At 52.7% G+C, this 27,530-nt stretch overlaps 1 protein-coding gene across 10 annotated transcripts in view; it reads left to right on the forward strand.

The window, feature by feature from the left end:
• PRTFDC1 (phosphoribosyl transferase domain containing 1) overlaps positions 1-18,325 on the forward strand; it is an 84,712-nt gene extending 66,387 nt beyond the window's left edge. For 5 of the 10 annotated variants that reach the window (XM_051821001.2, XM_051821007.2, XM_051821003.2 and 2 more), the window contains 6 exons: positions 2,257-2,322; positions 10,367-10,384; positions 12,586-12,668; positions 13,312-13,358; positions 16,090-16,166; positions 17,194-18,325. In XM_051821001.2, coding sequence (XP_051676961.2) covers positions 2,257-2,322; positions 10,367-10,384; positions 12,586-12,668; positions 13,312-13,358; positions 16,090-16,166; positions 17,194-17,241 — 339 coding nt within the window. In that variant the 3' untranslated portion in view covers positions 17,242-18,325. Of the gene's footprint in view, positions 1-2,256; positions 2,323-10,366; positions 10,432-12,585; positions 12,669-13,311; positions 13,359-16,089; positions 16,167-17,193 lie in introns of those variants that run through there. The other 5 variants (XM_070056120.1, XM_051821004.2, XM_051821002.2 and 2 more) reach the window with 3 other exon arrangements.
• Positions 18,326-27,530: the final 9,205 nt, after the last annotated feature.

Consider the following 27,530-nt stretch of genomic DNA (forward strand, 5'->3'; position numbering starts at 1 on the left):
TGACCAACTCCTTACGATGCTGGCATCCCAAGTCGAAGTGCCAGTTCTAGTCCCAGCTGCTCTGCTTGGAGCTCTGATCCAGCTCCCTGCTAATGGCCTGGGAAGGCAGCAGAAGATGGCTGAAGTGCTTGGGCTCCTGCACCCATGTGGGAGACCTGGAAGAAGCGCCTGGCTTCGGCCTGGCCCAGCCGCAGCCGTTGTAGCCATCTGGGGAGTGAACCAGCGGATGAAAGAGTGCATTTACTTGCTGTCTCTCCCCTCTCCCCTCTCCACCTTCCAAATAAACCTTTTTTTAAAGATTTATTTATTTATTTATTTGAGAGTTACACAGAGAAGGAGAGTAAGAGAGAGAGAGAGAGAGGTCTTCCATCCGCAGGTTTACCTCCCACTTTGGCTGCAATGGTTGGAGCTGCACCAATCTGAAGCCAGGAGCCAGGAGCTTCTTCCCCATCTCCCACATGGGTGCAGGGGCCCAAGCACTTGGGCCATCTTCTACTGCTTTCCCAGACCACAGCAGAGAGCTGGATGGGAAGTGGAGCAGACAGGACTTGAACTGGTGCCCATATGGGATGCCGGTGCCGCAGGCGATGGCTTTACCTGCTATGCCGCAGTGCCAGCCCCCCAAGTAAATATTTTTAAAAAGTATTCCAAATGTATGAATTCATTTGATCTTTCTAGCAATCCACTAGACAATAAAGTATATAAAAGTCATGGAGAAAATTTTTAAAATGGATCAGAACATGGGACTTGCATGACAAGTTATTAAAAATTATTTAAAAGCAATGATAATTCTAACAGTGTGATTTGGGAGTTGGAATAGACAGGTTAGGTTAATTAACTGGATGTGTGTTAGGTTAATTAATGTTGGAATAGGCAGGTTAGATTGGACAATTATAGAAACTTGTATGGGAGAACGAAGGCCCTGATAAAAATGACATTTCAGACTAACAGGGAAAAATAATAACTCGATAAATGGTGTTGGGACAGTGGACTCTGTCCACACTTGGAAGATACAGATTCCAGATGGGTTCAGGACAAACGCAATATTAAAAAGATGTTTCTAACTCGGTCTCAGCAAAGCCTTCTCAGGAACACTTGCTTGGCAAAACGCTGTGTGGCCTTGAACGTGTTATTTAGCTTTTGAGTGTCTTGCATTTGTTTTTAACAACAACAACCATCGTTGGAATAAACGTTCAACAGAATGCAGATGGTAGCGGTAGAATAATTTGGAAACTTACTTTGATCTGGTAGGGCATGAACCGCAGTGGTTAGCTCAAACTTGGTGCTGGGCAGTGGGACCTAGTTCTGCATGTGATTGGTTTATTCAGTGGGCCAGGGGTTTTGTTTGTTTGCTTGTTCGCTTACTTGCTGTGGGGGTTTGGTTAGGGAAGGGTGATGCACCACACACAAACACAGAGAAAGTGAATGACCTCAAACACGAACGGCATTTGACGAAAAACTCTGAGATGGTAGCAGTTGAGACACCCTCAGCCCACACCGGAGAGCCTGGGTTTCCTGCCCGGGTCTGGCTCCTGACTCCAGGTACCTGCCATGGAGCGCCTGGGAGGCAGCCGCTGACGGCTCGGTGGCCTGCATTCCTGCCGCCCACACGGGAGGCCTGCATCACAGGTGGCTGGGCAGGGGGCCGGCGGGCGGGAAGTCACTGTCCTGTTTCTCCCCTTCTCAAGTCCAAAGCGGGTCTTCTAAGTGTGGTTCTGGGCCTCGTGTTCCCAGAACGGCAGACTCTTCATTGTAGGAGGCCTCAGGGCCTGTTAGACTTCCGTCCACCTCCGGCGAGGGGGCTGAGGCGGCCCCCGGGTCTCAGGGAGCCAGACCCAGATGGCTCTGCACTGCAGGCCTCCAGCTAGGGCTTGGCAGCCAAGCCGATAGATGCCTGCCCCTCTCCTGGGGCTGTCACACCCCCACCCCAGGCCCTGGCTCTGGCTGTCTCTCCATTCAGCCAGGCACTGTCCCCATCATTTTGCTTCCAGATTAGGGTCATTTATCCTGTGTCGCCCCAGGCCTCCCACTCCGCACTCAGGCCCTCCCGCCAGCCAGTCGGGCAGCTTTGCCTCAACTTCAGGTGCAGGAGAGGCTCTCGGTAACCACAGGCAACCGTGGTTCCCTACCCGGCACGCGTGCTATATTTGTAAGGCGCGATCTGGCCTCTCACACTGGGCAGATGGGGAAATGCGCGTGCAAGGTTTTCTTGGGCGGTAAAATATCATCTTGCTTTCTCTCGCCCCTTTTCTGCAGAACGATCAGTCCATGGGCGAGATGCAGATCATCGGAGGAGAGGATCTCTCAACCCTGGCTGGCAAGGTGGGTCCATACGCTCGGTAATCGCGGTGATGTCTGGACAGCCGTGACCTTCGTCTCAGGACAGCACTGGCCCTCCCAGGCCTGCGAAGCCACGCAAATGGATGTGGCAGTCCTTCTAATAACTGTTCCTTTCTTTTTTAAAAGATTTATTTATATATTTGAAAGTCAGAGTCACCGAGGTACAGAGAGAGAGAGACAGAAGAGAGATTTTACATCTGCTGGTTCACTCCCCAGATGGCTGCAACAGCCAGGGCTGGGCCAGGCCGAAACAAGGAGCTTCTTCTGGGTCTCCCACATGGGTGCAGGGGCCCAAGCACTTGGGGCATCCGCTGCTGCTTTCCCAGGTGCATTAGCAGGGAGCTGGATTGGAAGTGGAGCAGCCGGGACTTGAATTGGCATCCATATGTGATGTCAGCACTGCAGGCTGAGGCTTTACCTTGCTACGTCCCAACACCGGCCCTGTGACTGCTCCTTGCTGAATATCTCCTACCAGAAACCTTCCTGGACCTGATGCAGACCAAATCCTGCCTCTCCACATGTCCTTCCCACCCATGTCTGACAACAGCAGCCCTCGGTGTGCCTTGTTTTCTTCCTTATCTGTGCGCCTGCAAAAAAGTGGGCCTCCCTGCCCCTGCATGGGACAGTTCTGCAGGCCCACTGACCTGTGCAGCATTTAGGGAGGGAAGAACACGGAACTTCCCATGAACGTGCTTCTCAGCCCTCGACCTCTTTCCTGTTTCCTGTTAAAAAAAGAATGCAGCCTGCTGGATTATGGGGAGACACTCCCAGTTTTGACTGGGCGTGGCAGGCCTGCCAGTGCCCCCGCAGCTTTGTGGAAGGTCTGTTTGGAGCCTGGCTGTAAGCACTTCTCTCCAAACGGAGAGCTGCTTTGTGAAGCCCGAGATCTCTGTGGAATGGAATTCAAGATGTGCGATTGCCGTGAACAAGAGAGAGCGGGGCACGATGTGTTCACGTCCACCTGTGCTGACCTATTTTGTATTCAGTGTCCCTGCACAGCTTCAGCTTTCTAAGGCAAAGGGATCCGTCCAACGCGCAAACTCAGTCTCTCAGGCCTGGGGTGGTTGCTGTCACAAAATGCCCCGGATGGGGAAACAGGACAGCAGCCGCGTTTGATAAAAACTCGCGTAATAACTTCAGGAGCCACTGGGACTCTTCCAAGTGTTAAGTTGCTCCCCAGTAATGAATTCGTTCCCTAAAATTTGGAATTGACATGTTGATAGGAATGCATCACTAGGCCACCGTTTGATGTGACTACAGCGAGTGCACAGTCACTTCCTGGAGCGTGAAAATACTCACAGGGTCTCCCAGGAGTTTGTAGCTTCGAACAGCCCTGGAGCGCGTGGCCTTTGTAGGAGAGGTCATTTTAGCATGGCGTCGTGTGATGTTACCTTCCGGCTTGGTTTCCCAAGGGAAACACCTTTCCCTGTGCTTCTGCAGCGAGGGCTGATGCAGGCAGGCGTGGCTCTAAGATTCCACAATAAATCCAAGGAGGAAATCGGCCTGGGGGACCGTGGTCCTGCTCTTCTTCCTTACAGACCCAACTTCCATCTCGTTGGAGAGTAAGTGCGCTCAGCACGGCCCCTTTCTTTGAGAGTGGGAGAGCAGCAACGCAAGCTCAAAGCTGCGGGTCAGGGTGCCCGGGCTGTCATCAGAAGAGAGCGCCAGGAGCCAGTGTTCAGCAAGACATCTCTCGGGACGCTGGCATCCCATGGCACAGTGTCTGGGTTCAATTCCCAGCTCTGCGTCTGAGTCCAGCTTCCTGCTTAGGCATGCCCTGGGAGGGAGCAGGTGATGGCCAAGTACTTGGGTCCCTGCCACTGGTGAGGGAGACCAAGATGGAGTTCTTTGCTCCTGTCTTCAGCCTGGCCCAGCCCTGGCGGTTGCGGGCATTTGAGGAGTGAACCAGCAGATGGAACAGTGCAGGCTCACTTGCTTGCTCTCCCTCTCTCTCTCTCTCTCCCCCTCTGGGTTTGCCTTTCAAATAACAAAATAGGCAGAGGGGCTTCTGGGTACAGGGGTCCCAGGAGGACAGGAAGTGAAGGCTGAACCCAGCTGAGCATGGAAGACCAAGAGTAAATTCCACGGAACGCTTGGGCTTGCCTTTCCATGAAACAGATGAGGGCACTTGTGTGGCCTCTCCCAGACAGGCCGTCCCCCGAGAGTCTGAGTGAACTTGAATTTCGGTCAGCGGCCAGGCTGCGTCCATCGTGCAGAATCCACATTCAGAATGTTGCCATCATTCCAAGTCCACTTCTGGAGAAGAGTGGGAGGGAAGAGACTCCCGTCCGTCGGCGGCTGCTTGGTTGGACAGCAGTGGAAGGCGCTCTGAGACCCCAACGCAGACGGTGCTGGGTGGAGGGAGCCTTGCACACCGCCCCCTCCTCCTGCAGTCCACGTCCGTCGCGGCAGTCGCTGGACAGACCTGCATCTGGGTCATGTTCTCGCTGCATGCATGCTCTGACGGCACCCAGGGAAGGGCTCCAGTGGGTTCTCCCAAGGAGGCCTCCTGGGGGCGGCGATGGTCATAGAGAGGACATGAAGCCTCCTGGGGACCAGCAGGTCTGGAAGGAATGCAGAGGAGAGAGAGGAAGAGTGGGATGGAATGGAGGGGAGAGGAGGGGGCAGGTGGTAGATCGGAGGAGAGGAGTGGACCAGAGGAAGTGATAAGAACAACCTGGAAGTGTCCATCGGGTCTGGCTTGGAGAATACCTTGGGTGTGTCCACAACGAGTTAACTGACTCCGAGGCGCCGAGGGGAGCTACAGAAACAGCAGAGGCGAATGCCGTGTGGAGCCACACGTGGGGCCGGTGCATCTCGTGGGAGGATGGGAGTCTGAGAGCGAGGGACAGGAAACGCAGGTGCAGCCCGCATGAGCACTGGACCTAGCCGAGTACCGTCCAAGCAGAAGCCGAGGAGTGGAGAGGCGTCCCAAGGAGCCGCTGCAGTTACAAGAAGGCGGGTGGGCTAGAACGAAGTATATCCAGCATGGGGAAGTCACTCACCCGCATTCCTACCACGCAGCAAAGTAGACAGGACCGGCCCCACAGCCTGTGTAACTTCTGGGAAGCCCCTGCAGTCTGGGAGTGAAATGTTCAGAGCAAGGAGGCTAGACAGCGTCTCTGCGCTGCACCCTCCTCTCCCTCTCTCTTGCTTTTCTTCCTGCGGGCCCAGCTGAGTCATGGCCTTCACTAGGTCACTGCCATAGCATAAAAGGGAGCCCCCGGTGCTGGGGTGGAACGGGCTGCTCAGGGCTCGCTTAGTTAAGAGCGGTCCCTCCGTGCGTCCGCGCTCGGCCTGGTGAGCAGAGTTGATTGAATCCTGGCATCGCCTAAAACGCGTGCATCCAGGATTTTATTCCAGCATCAAGAGGACTCCCCGGGAAGGAGGTGAGCAGGACCGAGCGCGTGGCCACGGCCCCGAGGCTGGCAACGGGAAAGCACCGCAGTGCAGGTTGAGAGCAGGGTTTCGGGAGCCCTGGCCGGCCCCAAACATGCTTCTCATCCAACGGCAGAAGGAGGCATCGGAAGCTACCCGAACGCCCCCACGCTGGCTGCCTCTCCGCCACGCCTGACCAGGCTGGGAACATCCGTGGAAAGTGCCCGCCTCGGGAGTTCTGGCAGCTCTGTGAATTACCCCTCGAAGCAAACACGCTGTGCCTCCCTCCGGCTCCCCCACCTGCAGAAGTGACAGATGCGCACCTGACACGCACTGTGCCAATCACTGTGCCTGCCGAAAGGCTTAAAGCAGGAACTGCTCGTCTCCATTTGCATTGTTCCTTCTTCTTTTCTGGCTGTCTTTTGCGATGGGAAACCCAAGGCTCTGAGATCAGAATCCTGCAAGAGTGAAGGCCGGGCGATTCCCCATAGAACGCCTGCGCGTTTTGCTGATTTCCGGGAGGAAGTGAGCTAGGTGTGATGAGATGACTAGGACAGGAACTGGCAAACGACGCCGACGCGGTGATGAGAGTTATTATCAGATTGAAAGTGTTCGAGAGGCACAGTGTGTTCTGAGAAAAAAAAAAAAAATGTTTCCAAGGCTGCCCACTCCAAAAAAAAAAAAAAGGATTGGAATTTTAGAGGACTGCTTTGTGGGAAGTTGATAGCGGCAGACACTAAGTCTGGCTGGGGGAGGGGATGACAGCTCGGGAAGGGAACTGGGGGAGGATGTTGTAGCACAAGTGTGGGGGGCCACAGGAAGAGAAGAAACGAGATCAGAACCTCGTTCCGCCTGCCCGTGTCTCTCGAACACCTCCCGCCTGCCAGTCTCCATCCTCAGTGCTGATGGTGGAAGAATGAGTGTTGGACCCTTAGCTCTGGGCTCTGGCCTTGGAACATTAAAACAGAAAGAGACCTATTCCCTTGGGCACCAGCTGCGTGCTTCCAGTGTTGGGATACTAACTTCCTCTCCACTCTCAGGCTATCTCTGTTGTTGTTGTTTTAAGATTTATTTATTTGAAAACCGGAGTTACAGAGAGGGAGGGAGAGACAGGGCTGGCTGCTTCCTTCTGCTGGTTCACTCCCCAAATGGCCACGACAGCTGGAGCTGAGCCCTTCAGGAGCCAGGAGCTACTTCCAGGTCTCCCACACGGGCGCAGGGGCCCAAGCACTTGGGCCATCTTCTACTGCTTTCCCAGGTGCATTAGCAGGGAGCTAGATTGGAAGTGGAGTAGCCGGGACTCGAACTGGCGCCCATGTGGGAGCCCAGCTTAGCTGCTGCACCACAGCGCAGGCCCCTACGTTTTGTTTTATGTGGCAGACTCCAGTATCATCCCAGAGGTGCCCAAGACGTTGCTGTTGTTGACGGTGAGCCTTTGCCACTGAGAGGCCAGAGAGTGGCGTGTGTCCCTGGAGACGGGCTCTGTGGCCTGCGGGAGATGAGTGTGTGTGGATGGCCGCTCTGCACAGCTCTGTAGTGCCACAGCTCTCGGCGTGGCTTGCCTTCCCAGCAGACGGTCCACTCAGTGATTCTGCTATTTAACATTTGACGTAACTCAGAAAGGCCCTTGTGTTCTCACAGATATGGATCGACCCATGTAGCCTCCTTAATCCTGCAAAATCTACTGAGCAATAGAGGTGATCTTCATCAGCCAATGTGTTCCTTACGGTAACCCAGGACAGCGGGGCTCGCTAGGAAGAGGAGGGGAAAGAGGGAAGGAGCTTAGTCTTCGTGTATCCCACACGACAGTACACGCGTGACCTCTGAGATTGTTGGACAGGAGCACAGGACGGAGGCTGCATCACACGGGCATTCGGTTCCAATGCGTGGCCTCAGCTATCTGGGCGTGCAGTCAGTCTTGTAGTCCATCGCACAATTATCATTTTTGTTGCATGTGATAGTGTGTTGGGTGTGCATAATGAAAAATGCCTTTCATCTAGTTTAATGTAAACATTTAAAAGACTTGAACACACATCAAAAATCCAGAAAGTCTTTACAGTTTTCTGTTTTCAAACTGTATCATTTTTGTAGTTTTATATTATAGAAAGCATGCGTTTTCTTTCATAAGTATGATGGAACATACATGCTTTCTGTGATAAAAATGGACACACACGTACTCTTGAAAATCTCTTTTGAAAAATAGGCAACCTAAAAATGAATGATTTAAATGTTTTTAAAAATGAATGGGTATGCCGGCGCCGCGGCTCACTAGGTTAATCCTCCGCCTTGCAGCGCCGGCACACCGGGTTCTAGTCCCGGTCGGGGCGCCGGATTCTGTCCCAGTTGCTCCTCTTCCAGGCCAGCTCTCTGCTGTGGCCCGGGAGTGCAGTGGAGGATGGCCCAAGTACTTGGGCCCTGCACCCCATGGGAGACCAGGAGAAGTACCTGGCTCCTGGCTTTGGATCAGCGCAGTGCGCCGGCCACAGCGCACCGGCCATGGCGGCCATTGGAGGGTGAACCAACGGCAAAGGAAGACCTTTCTCTCTCTCTCTCTCTCTCTCTCTCTCTCACTGTCCACTCTGCCTGTCAAAAAATAAATAAATAAAAAAAAATTAAAAAAATTAAAAAAATGAATGGGTATATGAAATGCATTATTCAATATATCTTTTCTAGAAAAATTATTTATTTGAAAGAGGAGGGGGAGACAGATCTTCCATCTGTGGGTCCACTCCCCCAAATGGACACAACGGCCAGGGCTGGGTCTAAGCCAGGACCCAGGAGTTCCATCTGGGTCTCCCACGTGGGCGCCAGGGGCCCAAGCACTCGGGCCACCTTTTGCTGCTTTTCCGGGAACATCAGCAGGGAGCTGGATTAGAGGAGGAGCAGCCAGTTCTTGAGCCGGCGCCCATAGATGCCAGTGCCACGTTGGCCTCTCAGTCTATCTGTTAGAAATACAGCAGTAATGACCAGAAACAGCTAGAAGAGTGCAAAGTGACTGTGTTGGGGGGTGGGGAGTGTGTAAGCTGGGAGTGAGGAGCGATGAAGGGGCTCCAAGGCCCTCTTCCCGCCCTCCTCCATCTCAGAGTGGAGGCTGATCTTCCCAAAGGTCAAGGTTTTGCTTTCTGAGCATCTGAACTGTTAACCCCAAACACATCAGCTTCGCTCCTGTCCAGTGCTCTCTACTTAATTAGGCCACGACGCAGGCTTGCATACGTTAGAAGGATTTTTCTTTGTAAAGTTGAGGCACAAAGAATCAGGAAATTCAGCTAACCACAACATGCTCCAAGTGTTCTAGTTGCTAACCCTCTAATGAAAATCGCACATCCTGGCCGACAGCTGTGGAATGAGGGTTGCGATTACAGGGAAGCATGTCCAACACACCGAGGGGACTCCTCTGCCCACGGACTGGTGGAGCGGAGGATTCCATGGCTTTGAAAATGGACGAGGTTAAGGCCAGCGTGAGGCATAGCCCCCTAGCCACTGCTCAAGAGGCCCCAAACCACATCGGAGTGCCTGGTTCCCCTTCCAAAGCTAACTTCTTTCTGATACACCTTGGGAGGCAGTAGTGATGGCTCAAGCACCAGGGTCTCTGCCACCCACATGGGAGACCCGGATGAAGTTTTAGGCTCCTGACTTCGGCCTAGCCCTGCCTTAGCTCTTGCAGGCATCAGGGGAGTGAACCAGTGGACAGGCAGTCTTTCTTTCCACCTTTCAAATAAAATAGGGGTCTGTGTTGTGGTGCAGTGGCTCAAGCTGCCGCCTGTATCTACAGCATCCTGTGTAAGCCCCGGCTGCTCCAATTCTGATCCAACTCCCTGCTAATGTGCCTGGGAAATCAGCAGACGACGACCCGAGTGCTTGAGCTGGGTTGGAAGTGGAGCAGCAGGGACTCAAACCAGCGTCCATATGGGATGCCGGCGCTTCAGGCCAGAGTGTTAACCCGCTGTGCTACAGCGCCGGGCCCTCATTAAATGTCTTCTGCATTAGGTATCTAGTGTGTAAGATTTGATAGTATTTTTAAATGTGATGTAAATCACAAGAGAACGAAAGGTCACGGAAAGAAAGAAAAACTCGCTTTCACCGAGGGAGGAGTCTCTGCCTTTGGCTAACAGGACTGGTCCATGACACGGTCGGATTCTAACCTGGGGGACGTCATGGATGTGTTACTGCTAATCCGCCTGACCGGCTGATTTAACTCATCAATAAGTTTCATTGGTTGTTATTCCCCCATTCAGCAAGTCCTGTTCTTCCTCTCCCTACCCTTGCCTCGGGTTGAAACTCCCAGAGTGCGTGCTGAGTCCTGGGGGCTCTGGGGGCTGCCGCCGCTGAGCAGGTGACCCACGCAAGCTTTGCATCCCCAAGGAACGCTGGGTGGGGCTGCTGAGCAGGACTGAGGTGGGACCGTCTGAGAAGAGCTCTTCAGAGGGGTGGCGGGGTAGACAAACCTGCCCCTACTCTGCAGAGGGCTCCTAGCAATGGCACATGGAGCTCTTCCCCAGGGACCCGGGCTTCCAGCCAGCCTGGAGCGCCCAGACGCCCTGTCGTCACTGGGATGGGGCGCACCGTAAGTCTCACTGTATGCGAAGCGTGTGTTTATCCCGTGAGCCGTACTTACGGGAGACTGAGACCTGGGTCTTGTTTCTTTCAGAATGTCCTCATTGTTGAGGTAAGCTGGCTCTTTCTATTCCACCCCGGAACTGGAAGAATCCAACAGTGAGTTTTAAAATGCACAACTTGTCATCAATAGGCCAAGGACTTAGCTCCCGCTCTGTGCATGTCTGCCCGGATGTTTTTTTTTTTTTTTTTTTTTTTTTTTTGACAGAGTGGACAGTGAGAGAGAGAGAGACAGAGAGAAAGGTCTTCCTTTGCCATTGGTTCACCCTCCAATGGCCACCGCAGACGGCGCGCTTCGGCCGGCGCACCGCGCTGATCCGATGGCAGGAGCCAGGAGCCAGGTGCCTTTCCTGGTCTCCCATGGGGTACAGGGCCCAAGCACCTGGGCCATCCTCCACTGCACTCCCGGGCCACAGCAGAGAGCTGGCCTGGAAGAGGGGCAACCGGGACAGAATCCGGCGCCCCAACCGGGACTAGAACCCAGTGTGCCGGCGCCGCTAGGCGGAGGATTAGCCTAGTGAGCCGTGGCGCCGGTCCTGCCCGGATGTATTTTTAAAGATTTATTTATTTGAAAGTCAGAGTTACACAGAGAAGCAGAGGCAGAGAGAGAGGTCTTCCATCCGATGGTTCACTCCCCAATTGGCTGCAATAGCCAGAGATGCACCAATCAGGAGCCAGGAGCTTCTTCCAGGTCTCCCACATGGGTGCAGGGGCCCAAGGACTTGGGCCATCTTCTGCTGCTTTCCCAGGCCACAGCAGAGAGCTGGATTGGAAGTGGAACAGCCGGGTCTCGAACCGGCGGCCATATGTGATGCCAGTGCTTCAGGCCAGCGTGTTAACCCACTGTGCCACAGCGCTGGCCCCCAGAATTTTTTTTTTTTTAAAGATTTATTTGAAAGAGAAATCGATCTTCCATCTGCTGATTTACTACCCAAAGAGCCACAAAAGCTGGGGCTGAGCCAGGCCAAAGCTAGGAGCTTCTTCCAGGTCTCCCACGTGGGTACAGGGCCCAAGCACGTGGGCCATCCTCTGCTTTCCAGGCCATTAGCGGGAGCTGGATCAGAAACAGAGCAGTTTGGATTCAAACTGTTCTTGCTTGTGACCCCCAATGACTAAGCTATCCTTGGATACCTTCAGCAATGTGTGTTAGAAGCTGCAGCCTGGGGCTGGCGTTGTGGCACAGTGGGCTAAGACTCCACCTGCAGTGCCAGCAGCCCACATGGACGCTGGTTCATGTCCCGGCTGCTCCACTTCCAATCCAGCTCCCTGCTAATGCACCTGACAAGCAGCAGAAGATGGCCCAAGTGCTTGGGCCCCTGCACCCACGTGGGAGACCCGGAAGAATCTCCTGGCCCCTGGCATTGGGTCGGCTCAGCTCTGGTGGTTGTGACCATTTGGGGAGTGAACAGGGGGATGGAAGACATCTCAAACAAATTAACTTAAAAAAATGTTAAAGAGGCAACCCAGGGAAAAACTGTTAACATTTTTGTTTTTCCATTTAACAAAAAAGAGACAAAGGAGGAACAGGGAGGGAGGGGGAGGAGAAAGGACAAGGCCCTGGCCACAGGGAGGGGTCCAGCGATGGCTGCATGTTGGTTGCTCAGCAACACGCCTGTCTCAGTGGCTGGCACCGCCTGGTTGGGGGGGGGGGCTGTTGGCAGCCTTTGTTCCGTGCTGCCCGGCGTATCCGGAGTGGCTCTGGCTTTAATAGACCCCATCAAGTAGACCCCGCAGCCAAACGCACAGCCGGGCCCTGGTCCCACTCAGACCTGTTGTTCAGATAATCAGCTCCTGGCAGCCGCTTCTCGGCCCGAGGACATTCACGGGCGTTGCCAGCTGCGGCCCGGGCCCCTCCAGTCCCCTATTGAGCGGGGCCGCCGAGGGGGAGGTGCTTATCCACCGGGCGTATTCAGTGGGGCATCCCACGGCCATGAAAATTCATGCGCCTTGTATTGTGTGCCCTAACCTCGGGCCAAACACAGCCTCTGCAGGGGCACACAGGGCCCCAGATGGACTGCGCGCGGAGGCCCAGCTTCAGGCCTTGAGCACAGCTAAGGGGCTCCATGAGAAAACATTCACTCCACCCCCACCCCCCAAACCTCATCTTCCAGAAAGCAGCACTTATCTAAAATATAACTGGGCCACTCTGCCTCCCGCCTGCTCCTCAGTGGGATGGCGTCTAACCAGGGTGCATTCTCAATAAGGCACAGCTCCCCCGTACCCGTAGCTGACTGTGCTGTTCCCTCTGCCAAGGACGTCGTAGGGACCGGGAGGACCATGCGAGCCCTGCTCAGCAGCATTCGGACGTACCGGCCCAACATGATCAAGGTCGCCAGGTGAGGCCTGCGCCCCACCCCGGGGGTTTCTAGAGGGATGCCCAGCCCGTCCACCGGCCCTCTGCAGCCCCAAGCTCTGTCTCCAGGAACAGCCAGGCCAAACCGGTGCAACTGCTTGGGCTTCTGTTTATTTGAAAGGCAGAGAGAGGAAGAGAGTATATGTGCGTATGTGACACAGAGAGATCCATCAATTGTCTTCCATCCGTTATTTCATTCCCCAATGGCTGCAGTAGCCAGCGCAGGGCCAGGCCAAATTCCACCCACCAGAGTTGCTTCCGGGTCTCCCATGGGGGTACAGGGGCCCAAGTCCATGGTTTGTCTTCCTCTGCTTTCCCAGGCCATTAGCTGGATCGGAAGTGGAACAGCTGGGACTTGAACCGGCACTCGTACAGAATGCCAGCGCCCACTGGGGACGCAGGCGTCACAGGCAGTGGCTGAACCCGCTATGCCACAGTGCCACCCCGGCCCTTTCCTCTTGCCTAGAACCTTTGAGGTCGTGCCCCACCCCCACCAGTAGCCAGGGCATGAATTAAAAGGCGGAGGGGTGGGGGTGGGGGGATATAGTCGAATGATGTTCAGTCCTGAGTGCTGTTCCCAGAGATTTTTGGGGGAGCACCAAAGCGTTGTTTCGTTTTGTTGGCAGTTTGTTGGTGAAGAGAACGCCCAGAAGTGACAGCTTCCGGCCCAACTGTGAGTGCCCGGGCGGGGGCTGCCGGCTTGGGTTGGGGTGGAGGTGTTGTGCTCCCTGTTTGAGAATCTCTGGTTTGTGGAATGTGGCTCTGGAGGCCTGACCGTCCCCTCCCCAGCTTCCTCATGCTCTCCCCCAACCCCCTAACGCCAGGTTCCTCAGTGCCCTCACTGGCAGGCGGCATCAGCCCTGTGGACTGCAGCCGTGTGTGTGTGTGCACGCGCGCACACGTGCATACATGCAGCACGTTCCTCTCTCCTCCCTCGGGCTGGGAGGACCTGCCGAGGTTCAGCAGGGAGCCTGCTGGGTTCTCGTCCTAACACTCAAGGTGATTTCTGTTGTATGGGCTTACGCACATTTTAGCCCAACGGTGATAGCTTGTATTTGCTCTGAAAGTCCTGGGATGGTTTGCCCGCGGCTCCCATCGGCAAGCTGAACACACACTGGAAATGGAGAAGCCGGGGTGTGGGTGGGTCCTCGGGCAGGGTCTCTCGATTCTACCAGTGAGGCTCCGTCGTGTGCTGACTGTCAGTTCTGGGCAGGTGGGCCCTAGAGTGTGATGTTTCAGGAATACAACCTGGATGTAGAGATGGGTACATGAGGTTACGAAACAAATTTTCTAAGGAAGTGCTATCAAGTGATTACTGCATGGATAAGAAAACATAGTAAACCTAGCTAATTATGGCTTTTTTTTTAGACTTGTGTATTGGAAAGGCAGAGTTAATAGGGACTGGGAGGGGATCTTTCATTTGCTGGTTTTCTCCCCAAATGGCCACAAGGGCTATGGCTGGGCTGGAACTCCACCCAGGTCTCCTGCTTGGGTGGCAGGGGCCTATGCACACAGGCCAGCACCCCCAGGTGCATTAGCAGGGAGATGGATCAGAAGTGGAACAGCTGGGACTCAAACCAGCACCCATACAGAATGCCAGCACTGCTGTGCCCCAGTGCCAGGTTTCTCTCAATGCTTGCAACAACATGAGTGAAGTAGCAGCAGCTAACAGTAGGAAGAACTTCCTCTTGTGCCACTCTTCTAAGAGCTGTATGGACACAGGCTCATTCAGCCTCCCAGCTGCTCCCTGTTATACCCATTTTACAGATAAGAAAATGGAGTTGGCTTGCTAGTGAAAGATCACGCTGTTCCATGGGCCTCCTCTCCGTCCGTGACATCGCAGGGTTTCTTCCCAACTGCCTTTGGGCTCTCATTCACCCAGCCTGAATTGCCAGGCCTGTCCTTGGGAGTGCACTGCTTCCTCTGAGGTCATTTCTGTTGTTACACCCTGGGATTTACTGGTCTCTTAGCTAGCTTGGAGTCTCCATCTCAGGGCCAGCAGCATACTAAGCTGCCATCTAAGACATCGGCATCCCGTATCAGTGCCAGTTCGAGTCCTAGCCGCTCCACTTCCAATCCGGCTCCCTGCTCATGCATCTCGGAAAGGCAGTGGGAGATGCCCCAAATGCTTGGGCCCCTGTACACACAAGGGAGACCTGGACGGGGTTCCAGGCTCCTGGCTTCAGCCTGGTCCAGCCCCGGCTATTGCAGGCGTTTGGGAAGTGAACCAGTGGATAGAAACTCTCTCTCCTCACTCTGCCTTTCTGGATTTCTGAGGCTTGCTATTCTTTGTTCCTTTCTCGTCCTTGACTGGTCCTCAGATGTCTTTATGTAACCTCCGCCACCTGCTGCTCTTGCTTCTCTGGTCACAGCAGTGGGAATGGTGGTGGAGTAGCTGTGACAGGTGCATTGGCTGTACCGCAGTGCAGTGTCAGGAAAGTAAACAGGTGCATCTCCTCTTTGATGACCGCTGTACACAGACTGGAAGACTGAAAAGGTTTGAGCATCACTGGACCAAGGGACATGTATTGTCTCAAGACCTCTGAAGAGGGGCCAGCGTTGTGGCATAGCAGCGCTGACCTCAGCTCCCCACTGATGACCTTGGGAAGGCAGGGGAAGATGGCCCAAGGTCTTGGGTCCCTGCTACCCACATGGAAGACCAGGATGGAGTTCCTGGTTCCAGGCTAGACCATTGTGGCCATTTGGATGCAATCTGCCTCTCTCCCTTCCAAATAAAGCTAAAAAATAAAAATCTCTGAAGGAATAGATCATAGCTCTCCTTTTAAGAATCCTCTCCACTAAAACTCCCCTCCTTTCAGGAATTCTCCTTTTTGCTTAATCTGCTACCTTGTATTGCATCTAAATCCATCTCAAGGCTTTGTTAATATCCTCTGCACCATGGCCCCAAAGCCCACTATTAAAATAATCCTGAGCATTTCTCAAAAGGCACAATCCCGTTTCCTCTCCCGTTAACTCCTAGGTTTTGCTTTCCTGGGGCCCATGAACCAGCCAAGGACACAAGTGCCCGGGGCAGAGTGCGTCCTGTGCACTTGTTCACGGACTGCAGGGTTCCGGCACCTTCTGGCTGAACTGCCCTTTTTGCTTTTCCAAGTGTTTCCTTTGGTGTTACGTCATCCTGGGGGCCACAGGACGAACTCGTATGTACCTCTTGCTCTCCAGGGGGCCTCCTGAGCTCTTTCTCAGCTCTGAACGCCATTTTTCATTATCCATCGGACGAATGTGCCTGCTGCTTCACCGTGTCTCCGTGGGTCATCTTTTTGGTTCAGGCCTCTCTCGGGCTCGGTCCCTTACAGTATGAGCACCAATGACAGCATGTGGTGACTGTGCCTGGATATACGCTAAATGCTGGTGTTTTTCCCCCCACCCTCTCTCTCTCTGCTAAGATGTTGGCTTCGAGATTCCTAACTTATTTGTGGTGGGATATGCCTTGGATTACAACGAGTACTTCAGAGATCTGAACGTAAGTCTTGCATGCAAATACCTCGGCCGTTGCTCTAAGAGCTTAACAGCGACATCATTTAGCAAGCGATAGAAACAGCAGTAGGGCTGCTGTTTAGGGGGTGTCTTCTGGGCCGGGTACTTTGTGTCCATAAATCCCATCAGTCCCCACCACTGCCAGGCAGGTGTTAGAATGATGGAGGCTCATATCAATTGTCTTGCTTTGAACTAAAGAAACATCACTGGGACTCCATGCTGCTTTTTCCCCTTAGTCATAATAGTAGTTGACATTCTAGAAACTATTTGACATCCATGCTTGAAATCTACAAGGTCCCAGTTAGAGTGACATGCAGCCCATAAGTGCCCCCCCCCTTTTGGGGAAATGGTCTCATAGCATAACCCCGGCCAACACTGCATGAGCTGGAGGTAGAGGTCTCGCCCAGAGCAGACCCACCAATGTCCCAGGCCTGGAGAGGAGAAACTTATGCCAAAGGTCCCAGCGGCCCGAGGGCCACCATCCTAGCAGTGCCCCGACAGCATCCACCGCACCACAGCTGCCGTCTCTGCAGCTGACCCAGCTCTGCCTCGGATTCTGTGAGTGACCCTAGGGCCCTACCAACGACTCCCTTGTTACAGTGAAATGACCCCATTTCTGTTGCTTGTGCAATTGGAATATTGCGAATGCATCACTTGCTACCCAAGAAGGGGCAAGTAAGAGTGCATGTTGTGTCGGCCACTGTTGTCTGTCCCTCTGCCCAAGTGGTGGTCAGTTCACCGGTCGGAAACATCTGTGTCAACCAGGGCTGCACTTAGAGTGCACAGGGCCCTACGGAGTCAGATTCGGGTCAGGGCTCTGCATCAACACATACCCTATGCCAAGCATTTGAACAGTCTCTTTCGAGTTCACACACAGAGATCTAAAGACACACATAGGTATTTAAATGAACAGTAACCATGTACACAGTGGCGTTCTGTTGCTATGGTCTGACCTTTTTCTACACTCAGAGTTTGTGGAGAAACTGATACATTTTAACGCTTCACTGTTTCAGCACATTTGCGTGATCAATGAGCACGGTAAAGAAAAATACCGGGTCTGAGGACGTAAGAACCGTCGGCACAGAACCCCCAGATGACGTCATCCCATCGCACTGACCACTGCTTTTCATGCAGAGTTTGTCTGCTCCAGCGACGTCACTCAGCAGGCTTGGAAAGAGAAGAAAAGTTACAGTGTATTCTCGGCGAAAGTTCTCAAGGAGAGAAAGCCATGCTTCGATTTGACAGGTTCCAAATCAAACACTGCACCCGGGAGACTCAGAACTCCATGCCCCAAGCTCCGTCCACCAGATCTGGCCATCGCCCTCCAAGCCTACTCCCAGGAATGCCTCACCCCCTCCCGCCCCCGCCCCCGCCCCCACTCAGATATTTGAAGCTCCAGCTTCAAGCCCATCTACGAGGTTCTCATGGTCCGAACAGGAGAGAAAGGACCAGTGGGCGGGCCGGATCGGCTTGTGTTTGCATGCGTCTGACAGCACGTTAGTATCTGCTTGGACGGAGCTTTCCCGAAGCGCAGGGCACCGCATATCTTAACGATGTTGTGACAAGCGCTCCGGCAAGGTGATGACAGCCCGTCACGTCTGCATGGACGGGCTCAACCATGGCACATACCCTGAATCTTAATTAGGACAAACACAATGGCAGCAAGGCCCTCGCTTGTAAGCTGCATCTTTTGATTTACTGCAAATGGCAGACGGCGGTTGGGCGTGGTTCCAGTGCTCAGAGCTCAGCAAGGCTAGGTTCTTCCTGTGACATCAGAGCACAGGACAGCGATGGGTCACGTCCTGAACTCGAACACAGGGCCTGGATGGTGGGTGTTTCTAAGTGTCCTTGTCACACTGACCTCGGAATCCAAGGTGCCACAGGAAACAAGCATTTTTTTTTTTTTTAGGGAATAAACATTTTCCCCCATTTTTACGGCTTAATGAGACATGTTCTAATGGATGGGGTTTTAACGGAAAATAAACATGGGTGCCAATACAGCTGTTTTTTTTTCTCACTTCCTCAAAGGAGCAAACGCAGAATAACTAAGAAGCCTTTGTCTTTGAACCATATGTGGGGAATTGTTGTTAGATTCTAGCTTCCTTCACACTAATAAAGACCGAGGGAGCTTGTTATGTTTCATAACTGCTTGCTGTTTGCCTTCCGCCTTCATGTTTTTATGTTCTTTCAACCACTAAGATGCCGGTAGCCAGTAGCCTCAATATCCTACCGCCCATACCTCTCCTGCGGCGTTATTTTTATTAACCTGGATTAAGTCCAATACACGCACGCGTAGAAGCAAACAGGGCTAGGTTAGGTCTGCAGCCTTTTTTTTTTTTTTTTTTTTTTTTTCCTCCTTCCTTAGGCTTGTTGGTAAGATCCAGGAATTTTTGTTGTAAAAGATTTTCTTGCTTATCTTTATTCCACTCAAATAAACCACACCCAAATATCCCAAGGGGAAAATCAGCCACAGGAGTCCCTTCCAGCTTTGTTTCATAAAAGAACTGGTATCCAAGCTAGGGGTGTGTGATTCTCTGTAAATGGCTGACTCCTCAAAATATCCAAACTCATCATTTTCCACTACGCACACTTAGCGCACCTAGCAAACGCTATAAGCACATATTTGATTTGAAATAAGATTATCTGTATTTTTTACATTTTTAAATTTTAGTAACCCTAAGTATTTTTAAAATGTTATCAATTTATTTGAAAGAAGAGCAAGAGATAGGTCTTCCATCTGCTGGTTCACTCCCCAAATTCCCACAACAGGAGGGGCGAAGCCAGGAGCTCCATCCTGGACCCCCAGGTAGGGGCGGGGACACAGGCACTTGAGACATTCCACGCTGGGTCAGAGGCAGAGCCCTTGCCACACCACCACCTGCGTCAGTAGCGTCGAGGGCTGGCTGCTTATTCAAATTAGAATGGAAACTGATCTACCTCACAGGATCCTGAGGGCTGGTATAGAACACTGGAAGAGAAAGGTTCACTAAGTACTCAAGAAGCTGAATCATTCCTGCAATTCTTTGCCGTCAGATGGTATTTTGACAGCGGCATCCAAGAATGTCATCTTGAGACACGTGCTTTTCTGCTGCAAAATTCTGGTGTATTTAATACCACCGAGTGTACTCCCCCTGAACTGAACATGCAAAAGCTTATTACTGGATTAGCAAATACTTTTATTAGTGTTCTAGGGACCTGTGCTGTGGCGTAGTGGGCTAAGCCTCAGCCTGCAGTGCCGGCATCCCATATGGGCACCAGTTCGAGTCCCAGCTGCTTCTCTTCTGATCCCGCTTTCTGCTATGGCCTGGGAAAGCAGTGGAAGATGGCCCAAGTGCTTGGGGCCCTGCACCCATGTGGGAGACCTGGAAGAAGCTCTTGGCTTTGGATTGGTGCAGCTCCAGCCATTGCAACTATTTGGGGAGTGAACCAGTGGATGGAAGAGCTATATATATATATATTTTTTTTTTTTTGAAAGTGCCTGCTGTGCAGAAATAGGCAATAGGGTGTACATGCAGGTCCCAACACACCAAATGGAAGCTTCTGAACCCTGAGAGACAGTGGTGATGGTTCCTGCCATGCACGTAGGAGACCCACAGGAATTCCAAGCTCCTGGCTTTGCCTTGGCCCAGCCTGGGCTGTCGTGGGCACAGAGGAGTAAACCAGCGACTGGCAGATCTGTCTCGCTGTCACTCTGTCTTCCTGCCTTTCATATAAACCAATAAGCAGATAAATACAAGAGTTCGACAGCCTTGTGTGATGTGAAGTTACCATAAAGGACAGTACACAGAACGTTCTGTGGGTGACTCCACCCTGCAGGCCTGTGCCTCCCCATGTGTAGGGGTTGCTGTCGGCTGTCCACTCGAGTCTTGCTCGGGGCTGCCGCACAGGGACAGGGGTCCTTGGGGCTGGCGCTAGGGCATAGCAGGTTAAACCACCACCTGCACTGCTGGCATCGTGTATCAGAATGCCATTTCAAGTCCCCAGTGTTCCACTTCCAATCCAGCTCCCTGCAAATGCACCTGGGAAGGCAGCAAAAGATGGCCCATGTACTTGGGCCCCTGCCACCCATGTGGGAGATCAGGATGGAGTTCCCGGCTCCTGGCTTTGTGGCCTGGTCTAACCGTGGCTGGTGTGGTCGTTTGGGGAGTAAACCCACAGATGGAAGATCTTTTTCTGTCTCTATCTGGCCCTCTGTCACTTTGCCTTTCAAAGAAATACAAATAAACCTTTTTTTTTTTTTTTTTAAGGCCTGGGTTCCAAAGGCAAGGGGAGAGAGGTAGAGAAAGAGGCGGGTGGAAGCCACGCGTCCGGCCAGCTCACCTCTGTCACATTCCCTTGCTGGTCGAGACAGGTGGTGGGGCTTGGGAGAGGCACAGAGCCTGTCCCCGCCTGATGGCAGCAGGGTGACTCCGAAGATCCAGCGCAGCAGCATGCACATGGCTGTGGCCGTCTCCAGACCGCAGAACCCGCCACGCCCTGCACATCTCCTGGTGAGCGGAGGACGTGTCCCCGAGGACACCCCTGGCTGCACGGGCTTCTAGGAACTGCAGAAAACCCCGCCACACGGGGGAAGCAGGGGAGGATGACAAGGAGGCCGGGCAGCTGCCTCTGTGAAGGGTCTGGAAGAGCAGCTGTGGCTCTGTGAAGTCACTTGAGGCTGCCATACAGGAAAACACAGTGAAAGGTTTTGTTTGCCGAGCATCGCATAAATGGCAAATTCACAGTGAAATGTTACAAGTAGCTCTATTTTTTTTTTTTTTTTGGACAGGCAGAGTGGACAGTGAGAGAGACAGAGAAAAAGCTCTTCCTTCCATTGGTTCACCACCCGAATGGCCGCCATGGCCGGCACTGCACCAATCTGAAGCCAGGAGCCAGGTGCTTCTCCTGGTCTCCCATGCGGATGCAGGGCCCAAGCACTTGGGCCATCCTCCACTGCACTCCCAGGCCACAGCAGAGAGCTGGACTGGAAGAGGAGCAACCGGGACAGAATCTGGCACCCCGACCGGGACTAGAACCCGGGGTGCTGGCGCTGCAAGGCGGAGGATTAGCCTAGTGAGCCGCGGCGCCGGCTGTAGTTCTATTTTTATATGAAGAAACTACATAATAATTTGGCCAAGAAACTAATCCAGGGTGGGGCTTTCTTAAAACATAATGAATGTTACTAGGTGAACTGAGCCTTACATATTTATGTACATACATATTACATATCTACATGTATGCATACGATTATATATATTACCTGTTATATATACATATATAAATATAAAATGTATCTGTGTAGTCATATAATTGTACACCTGGAAACAGCCAAGGCAACCAGTAAGCATTTTTGTTCAGGAAGGGATGCAGTGCAGGTTATGGGAGCCGATTGTTGCACCTGTCTCACACCTGTACTGCATTTTCCATTGGGGTAGAATTCATATAACACACGCGTCGCCATCGTACCCATTCTCCAGGGCGTAACTCGGTGGCTTTCATCTGGCATACTGTGCAACAGTCGCTCTGTGTAGTTCCAAAAACACTTTTCACCCCGGAGAGACACGCTACACCTGTTCAGAAGCCCCTCCCCCATGCTACTCCCTCCCCCAGCGCCTGGAAATCACTGATCTGCTTTTCCTATTTAGGAGATGCCTGGTTGGGGTTTTTCCATACAGAAGGAATCATTCAAAAATGAAATGAAATGAAATGTTGTCTTAGAAATGAAAACATTTTTAAGACAACAGATGGTTAACCAACACGGTTTCACAATGAAAACTGCTCTGACTGGGGCTGGTACTGTGGCACAGGAGGCCAGTATCCCATCTGGGCACTTGTTGGAGTCTGAAGCTGCCCTCCTTCCGATCCCGCTCTCTGCTATGACTTAGGAAAGCAGTGGAAGATGGCCCAAGTGCTTGGGTCCCCGTACCCACGTGGAAGACCCAGAAGCAGCTCCTGGCTCTGGATCAGCCCAGCTCTGGCTGTTGTGGCCATTTGAGGAGTGAACCAGTGGATGGAAGATCTTTTTCTCTCTCTCTGCTTCTGTCTGTAACTCTACCTCTCAAAATCCTAAAAAAAGAAAAAGAGCCGCTGATTTCTCTAACCCAATACTGAGTGACAAAATCGGTTGCTAATGAGGTGAGTCAATGAAGCAAGGTAAGCCCTCACTTGGGATCCCCACATCCCAGGCCAGCGTGCCTTGGATAGAGTCCTGCCCCTGACTTCCAATTTAGCTTCCAGCTCATGCTCTGGGAAGCAGCTGTGGAGCTCAAATACTTGGGTGCCTGACACCCATGTGGGAGACCTGGATTGGGCAGGTGACCGGGGATTGACCACAGTGGCCAAGGCGGGACCTGCCCAAAGCCAGGAGCACAGAACTCCTTCAGGTCTCCCATGTGGGTGCAGGGGTCCAAGCACCGGGGCCATCTGCTGCTGCTTCCCCAGGAGCATTGGCAGGGAGCTGGACGGGAAGTGGAGCAGCCGGGACTTGAACTGGCGCTTACATGGGATGCCAGCATCTCAGGTGGGAGCTTAAGCCACTGTGCCACAATGCTGGCCCCCCTTCGTGTTATTTTAAAGAGTTTTGGCTCTAACATAGGAAGGATATTCATCAATGGCCTGAGAAAATGGCTTCCAGCGCATCGCCCCTGGGAACTGCACCTGTCCTTGTAGTTGTAGTTACAAGTGATTTGTCTCGGGCCTCATCGCAGTGCACAGTGTGAACGATTCCAGCCCAAGCCATGCAGCTGGAACTGCTGTGTGTTGTGCAAAAACAGGACAATACATCTTAACCCCACTTAGCACACACATCTGAGATGGCGTAGGCTTCTCTGCTTCAGACATCACAGAGTGTCAGGTTGAGTCATGTCCCCAGAGCCTCCTAGCATAGCTCAAAGCAAGACTGCCGAGTCAGAACTCACTTGGCCACACCAGGGGCCAAGTTCCAGGTATACGGTAAACAGTGCCGGAGTGGCACCAGCAGGTCCAGCCTGTGATGCCAGCGTTCCTTAATGGAGCCCTGCTTGGAATCCCAGCTGCTCTGCTTCCAATCCAGCTCCCTACTAATGTGCCTGGGAAAGCCGCAGGTGATGGCCCAAGTACTTGAGCCCCTACACACACATGGGAGACCCAGATGGAGCTCCAGGCTCCTGGCTTCAGCCTGACCCAGCTCTGGCCTCTGCAGGGTGAGCCAGTGGATGGATGACTCTCTCTGTGTGTCTCTCTTTCTCTCAGTAAATTTTTTTTTTTTTTTGACAGGCAGAGTGGACAGTGAGAGGTAGAGACAGAGAGAAAGGTCTTCCTTTGCCGTTGGTTCACCCTCCAATGGCTGCCGCGGCCGGCGCACTGCGCTGATCCGAAGCCAGGAGCCAGGTACTTCTCCTGGTCTCCCATGGGGTGCAGGGCCCAAGCACTTGGGCCATCCTCCACTGCCCTCCCTGGCCACAGCAGAGAGCTGGCCTGGAAGAGGGGCAACCAGGACAGAATCCGGCGCCCCGACCGGGACTAGAACCCGGGGTGCTGGCGCCGCAGGCGGAGGATTAGCCTAGTGAGCTGCAGTGCCGGCCAGTAAATCTTTTTGAAAAATAAATTTTTTTAAAGTACAAGTTTGTATACAGACAGTCAGATGACAATCGGATGAGGATAGGAAGGATGGCCCGCTGTGAGAATAAATGCATCAGGTCTTCACTCCCAGTTCTTGGCAGACTGCTCCTAAAACTCATGGGATTTTCTGAATGATGGGAGTATCTCTTGTTCCTCTAACAACCACCACCACCCACCCACCCCCCTCCCACCCCACCCACTCCCCCCCCCCCCTGCCAAGCCTGAGTTCATGTCAATGAGGTGACTTAGGGTGGGGTCTCGGGATAGCCTTGGGATGGAGCTGCTCAGAGATTAGAGAGCCTGAACCTTGCTCCTCACCCACGGAGCTCTGAGGAGGTGCAGTCTGGAGAGAGGGAGCCTTATTTTTTTTTTTTTTTTTGGACAGGCAGAGCTAGACAAAGAGAGAGACAGAAAGAAAGGTCTTCCTTTTTCCATTGGTTCACCCCCCGCCAAATGGCTGCTACGGCCGGCGCTGATCCGATGGCAGGAGCCAGGTACTTATCCTGGTCTCCCATGCAGGTGCAGGGCCCAAGCACTTGGGCCATCCTCCACTGCACTCCCTGGCCACAGCAGAGAGCTGGCCTGGAAGAGGGGCAACCGGGACAGAATCTGGCGCCCCGACCGGGACTAGAACCCGGAGTGCCAGCGCCGCAGGCGGAGGATTAGCCTAGTGGAGCCAGGAGCTGGTCACCAGGTTAGCACCTGTGTCCCATGTTGCAGTGCCAGGATTCAATGCCCGGCTCCAGTTCCAGACTCCAGCTTCCTGCTGATGCACACCCTGGGAAGGTAGCAGGTGATGACTCAAGTGCTTGGGTCCCTGCCACCCATGTGGGAGACCCAGACAGAGTTCCTAGCTCCCGCGATTGGCAGGCATTTGATGAGTGGACCAGCAACACGGGAGCTCTCTCTAGCATGCCCTCTAATAATGATACCAAAAGGAACATTAATTATAATTGCTTCAGCCAAGAAATGACACTCATTTTAAAAATAAGACATGAAAAGCAGAGATAAGCAGGAGATACTCAATGGAGGTGGACCCAGACAGGCTACAGCCGTGGTCATTAAGACAGTTAAACTGTGTTCCAGATGCTCAAAAAGTTAAAAGTGGAGACGTCAAAGACATTTTTTAAAAGGCCCAGATCAAGCTCCAAGAGAGGAAAAATCCAAGTGTCCAAGGATGACAAACACAACAGATGGGATGAATCACAGACTGGACTTTGCCAAAGAGTAGACTTATATACTTTAAACAATAGGAGCTATCTAAAAGGAAAGCTAGCGAAAAAGATCATTCTTAAAAGTTCACAAAGTGGGACTGGTGCTGTGGCATAGCGGGTAAAGCTGCCACGTGCAGTGCTGGCATCCCACATGGATTGCTGGTTTGAGTCCGGGCTGCTCCACTTCTGACCCAGCTCTCTGCTATGGCCTGGGAAAGCAGTAGAAGATGGCCCAAGTCCTTGGGCCCTGCACCCATGTGGGAGACCTGGAGGAAGCTCCTGGCTTCAGATGGGCTCAGCTCTGGCCATCGCAGCCAATTGGGGAGTGAACCAGTGAATGGAAGACCACTCTTTCTCTCTGCCTCTCCTTCTCTGTGTAAGTCTGACTTTCAGACAATAAATAAATCTTTAAAAAAAAAGTTCACAAAGTGAGCAGCGGGCTGAGCTCAAGTGGCCTAATACACATGCAATTGAAATCCTCAAAAACAGGAAACATGGGCAGGCGTCCGGCCCAGGGATTGATCCCTGCTTGGGACACCCACATCCCACATGGAAGTGCCTGCTTTGAGTCCCAGCTCCCCCACTTTCAATCCAGCTTCCTGCTAATGCAAATCCTGGGAGGCAGAAGCGATGGCTCAAGTACTTGAGTCCCCGCCACCCATGTGAGAGCCTCAGACGGACTTCCAGGATCCTGGCTTCAGCCTGACCCAGCCCCAGTGGTTGGAGGCATTTGGGGAGTGAACCAGTAGATGGAAGACACCTGTTTGTCTCTCTCACTCTGAGTGCTCTGCCTTCCAAATAAGATGATGAAGGATCTTAAATAAAGTTTAAAAATAACAGGAAAAAGAAAATTTACTTGAAAAAATAAAGCAAATTTTTTCCCCTATTTGATGAAAACTATAATCCCACGTGCAGGGAACCCAAGTATATTATCAGACAGAAAACCTCACTAAGGTACATCGTACTCAAACTGCTTAAAAACCGTGATAAGGAAAAAAAATCCTAACAGCCCAGAAAGTGAGATTTATGATTATACAGATTTCTAGTCATACAGAACAAAAGTAAGAAAAGAATGAGAGTCGCTTCTGTAAGCATTGAAAAGCTGTCAACCTAGAATTCCGTATGAGGGTGACACACAGGTGTTTCCAGGAAAACAAACTAGGATAACTAGCCAGCCAACAGACCCACATCACAGCCACGTTAAAGGCCACTCGGGCTTGGGGTGTGGCACAGCGGGTTAAGCCACCGCCTGCTATGCAGGCGTCCCAGCTAAGCCCAGTCCAAATCCCAGCCGCTCCACTTCCACTCCAGCTCCCTGCAAATGCGCCTGGGAAAGCGGCGGAAGAGCTCAGTGTTTCGACCCCTGCACCCACATGAGAGACCAAGATGGAATTCCAGGCTCTTGACTTCAGCCTAGCCCAGCCCTGGCTGTTGCAGCCATTTGAGGAGGGAACCAGAATTGGGAACATCTTTTATTTTTTCTCTGTCTCTCCCTCTCTCTCTAACTCTGCCTTTCAAAAAAGTCAAAATTTTTTTTTAATTTTTAAGGCAGAGTTACAGAGAGACAAGTGTATGACAGAGCAGCAGAAAGGCAGGAAGGCAAAAGCTGAAGGTGCTGAGCCAGCGCCGTGGTGCGGTCGGTTAAGCCGCTGTCTGCAGTGCCGGCATCCCAGGTGGGCACCTGTTCAAGTCCCAGCTGCTCCACTTCTGATCCAGCTCCCTGCTAATGCACCTGGGAAAGCAGCGGAGGATGTCCAAGTCCTTGGGTCCCTGCACTCCACAAGGGAGACCCTGAAGCAGCTCCTGGCTTTGGCCTGGCCCAGCTCCAGCCATTGCAGCCCTCCAGGGGAGTGAACTGGTGGGTGGAAGATCAATCTCTAACTCTGCCTTTCATTTTCTTTAAAAAACGGAAGCTGTAAGATCCTTACATTACAGATGCAGTGGTTTGACACCACTTGAGGGTGCCCCGTGATGTGTTAAGGATGTGAAAATAACACAACCCAGAGTTGCAGGGAGGAGCCAACAGATGAGACTCAAAAACCCCATTTCCTCCTGAAAAAAGCAGCAGAAGCAAAAAGGAACAAAGATGGCAGAAATTCAAAGCAACACGTGATGATATCCTTGAAGGTAACCATGCCAACGCCACAGTGTATGGAGAGGGTCTAAGGCAGGAGCAGACAAGGCCTTTCTGTAGCAGACACACAGTGAATGTGTCACGGACCCAGTGACCCACCTCCGCTTGGGGACACGAGAGCAGCCACACACAGTGAGAAGGAGCGACCACGGCGTGTTCCAGCACAGCGTCACTTAGGGACCGCAGCTCAGCACCCTCTGGTGGCCACACCCCATTTCAAAATCCAGGCCTGCAAGCACCACCCACTACAACAGCACCCCAGATGAGCACCACTTCCAAGCCAGTTTCCTGCTAATGCACCTGAGAAAACAGTGGGGAATGGCCCCCCAGTACCTGGGCCCCTGCTGCCCGTGTGGGAGAGCAGGACAGAGTTCCAGGCTCCTGGCTTTGACCTGGCCTGGTCCTGACCTTTGTGGCCATTTAG

The sequence above is a fragment of the Oryctolagus cuniculus genome, chromosome 13 (assembly GCF_964237555.1).
Source record: "Oryctolagus cuniculus chromosome 13, mOryCun1.1, whole genome shotgun sequence".
NCBI lineage: Eukaryota > Metazoa > Chordata > Mammalia > Lagomorpha > Leporidae > Oryctolagus > Oryctolagus cuniculus.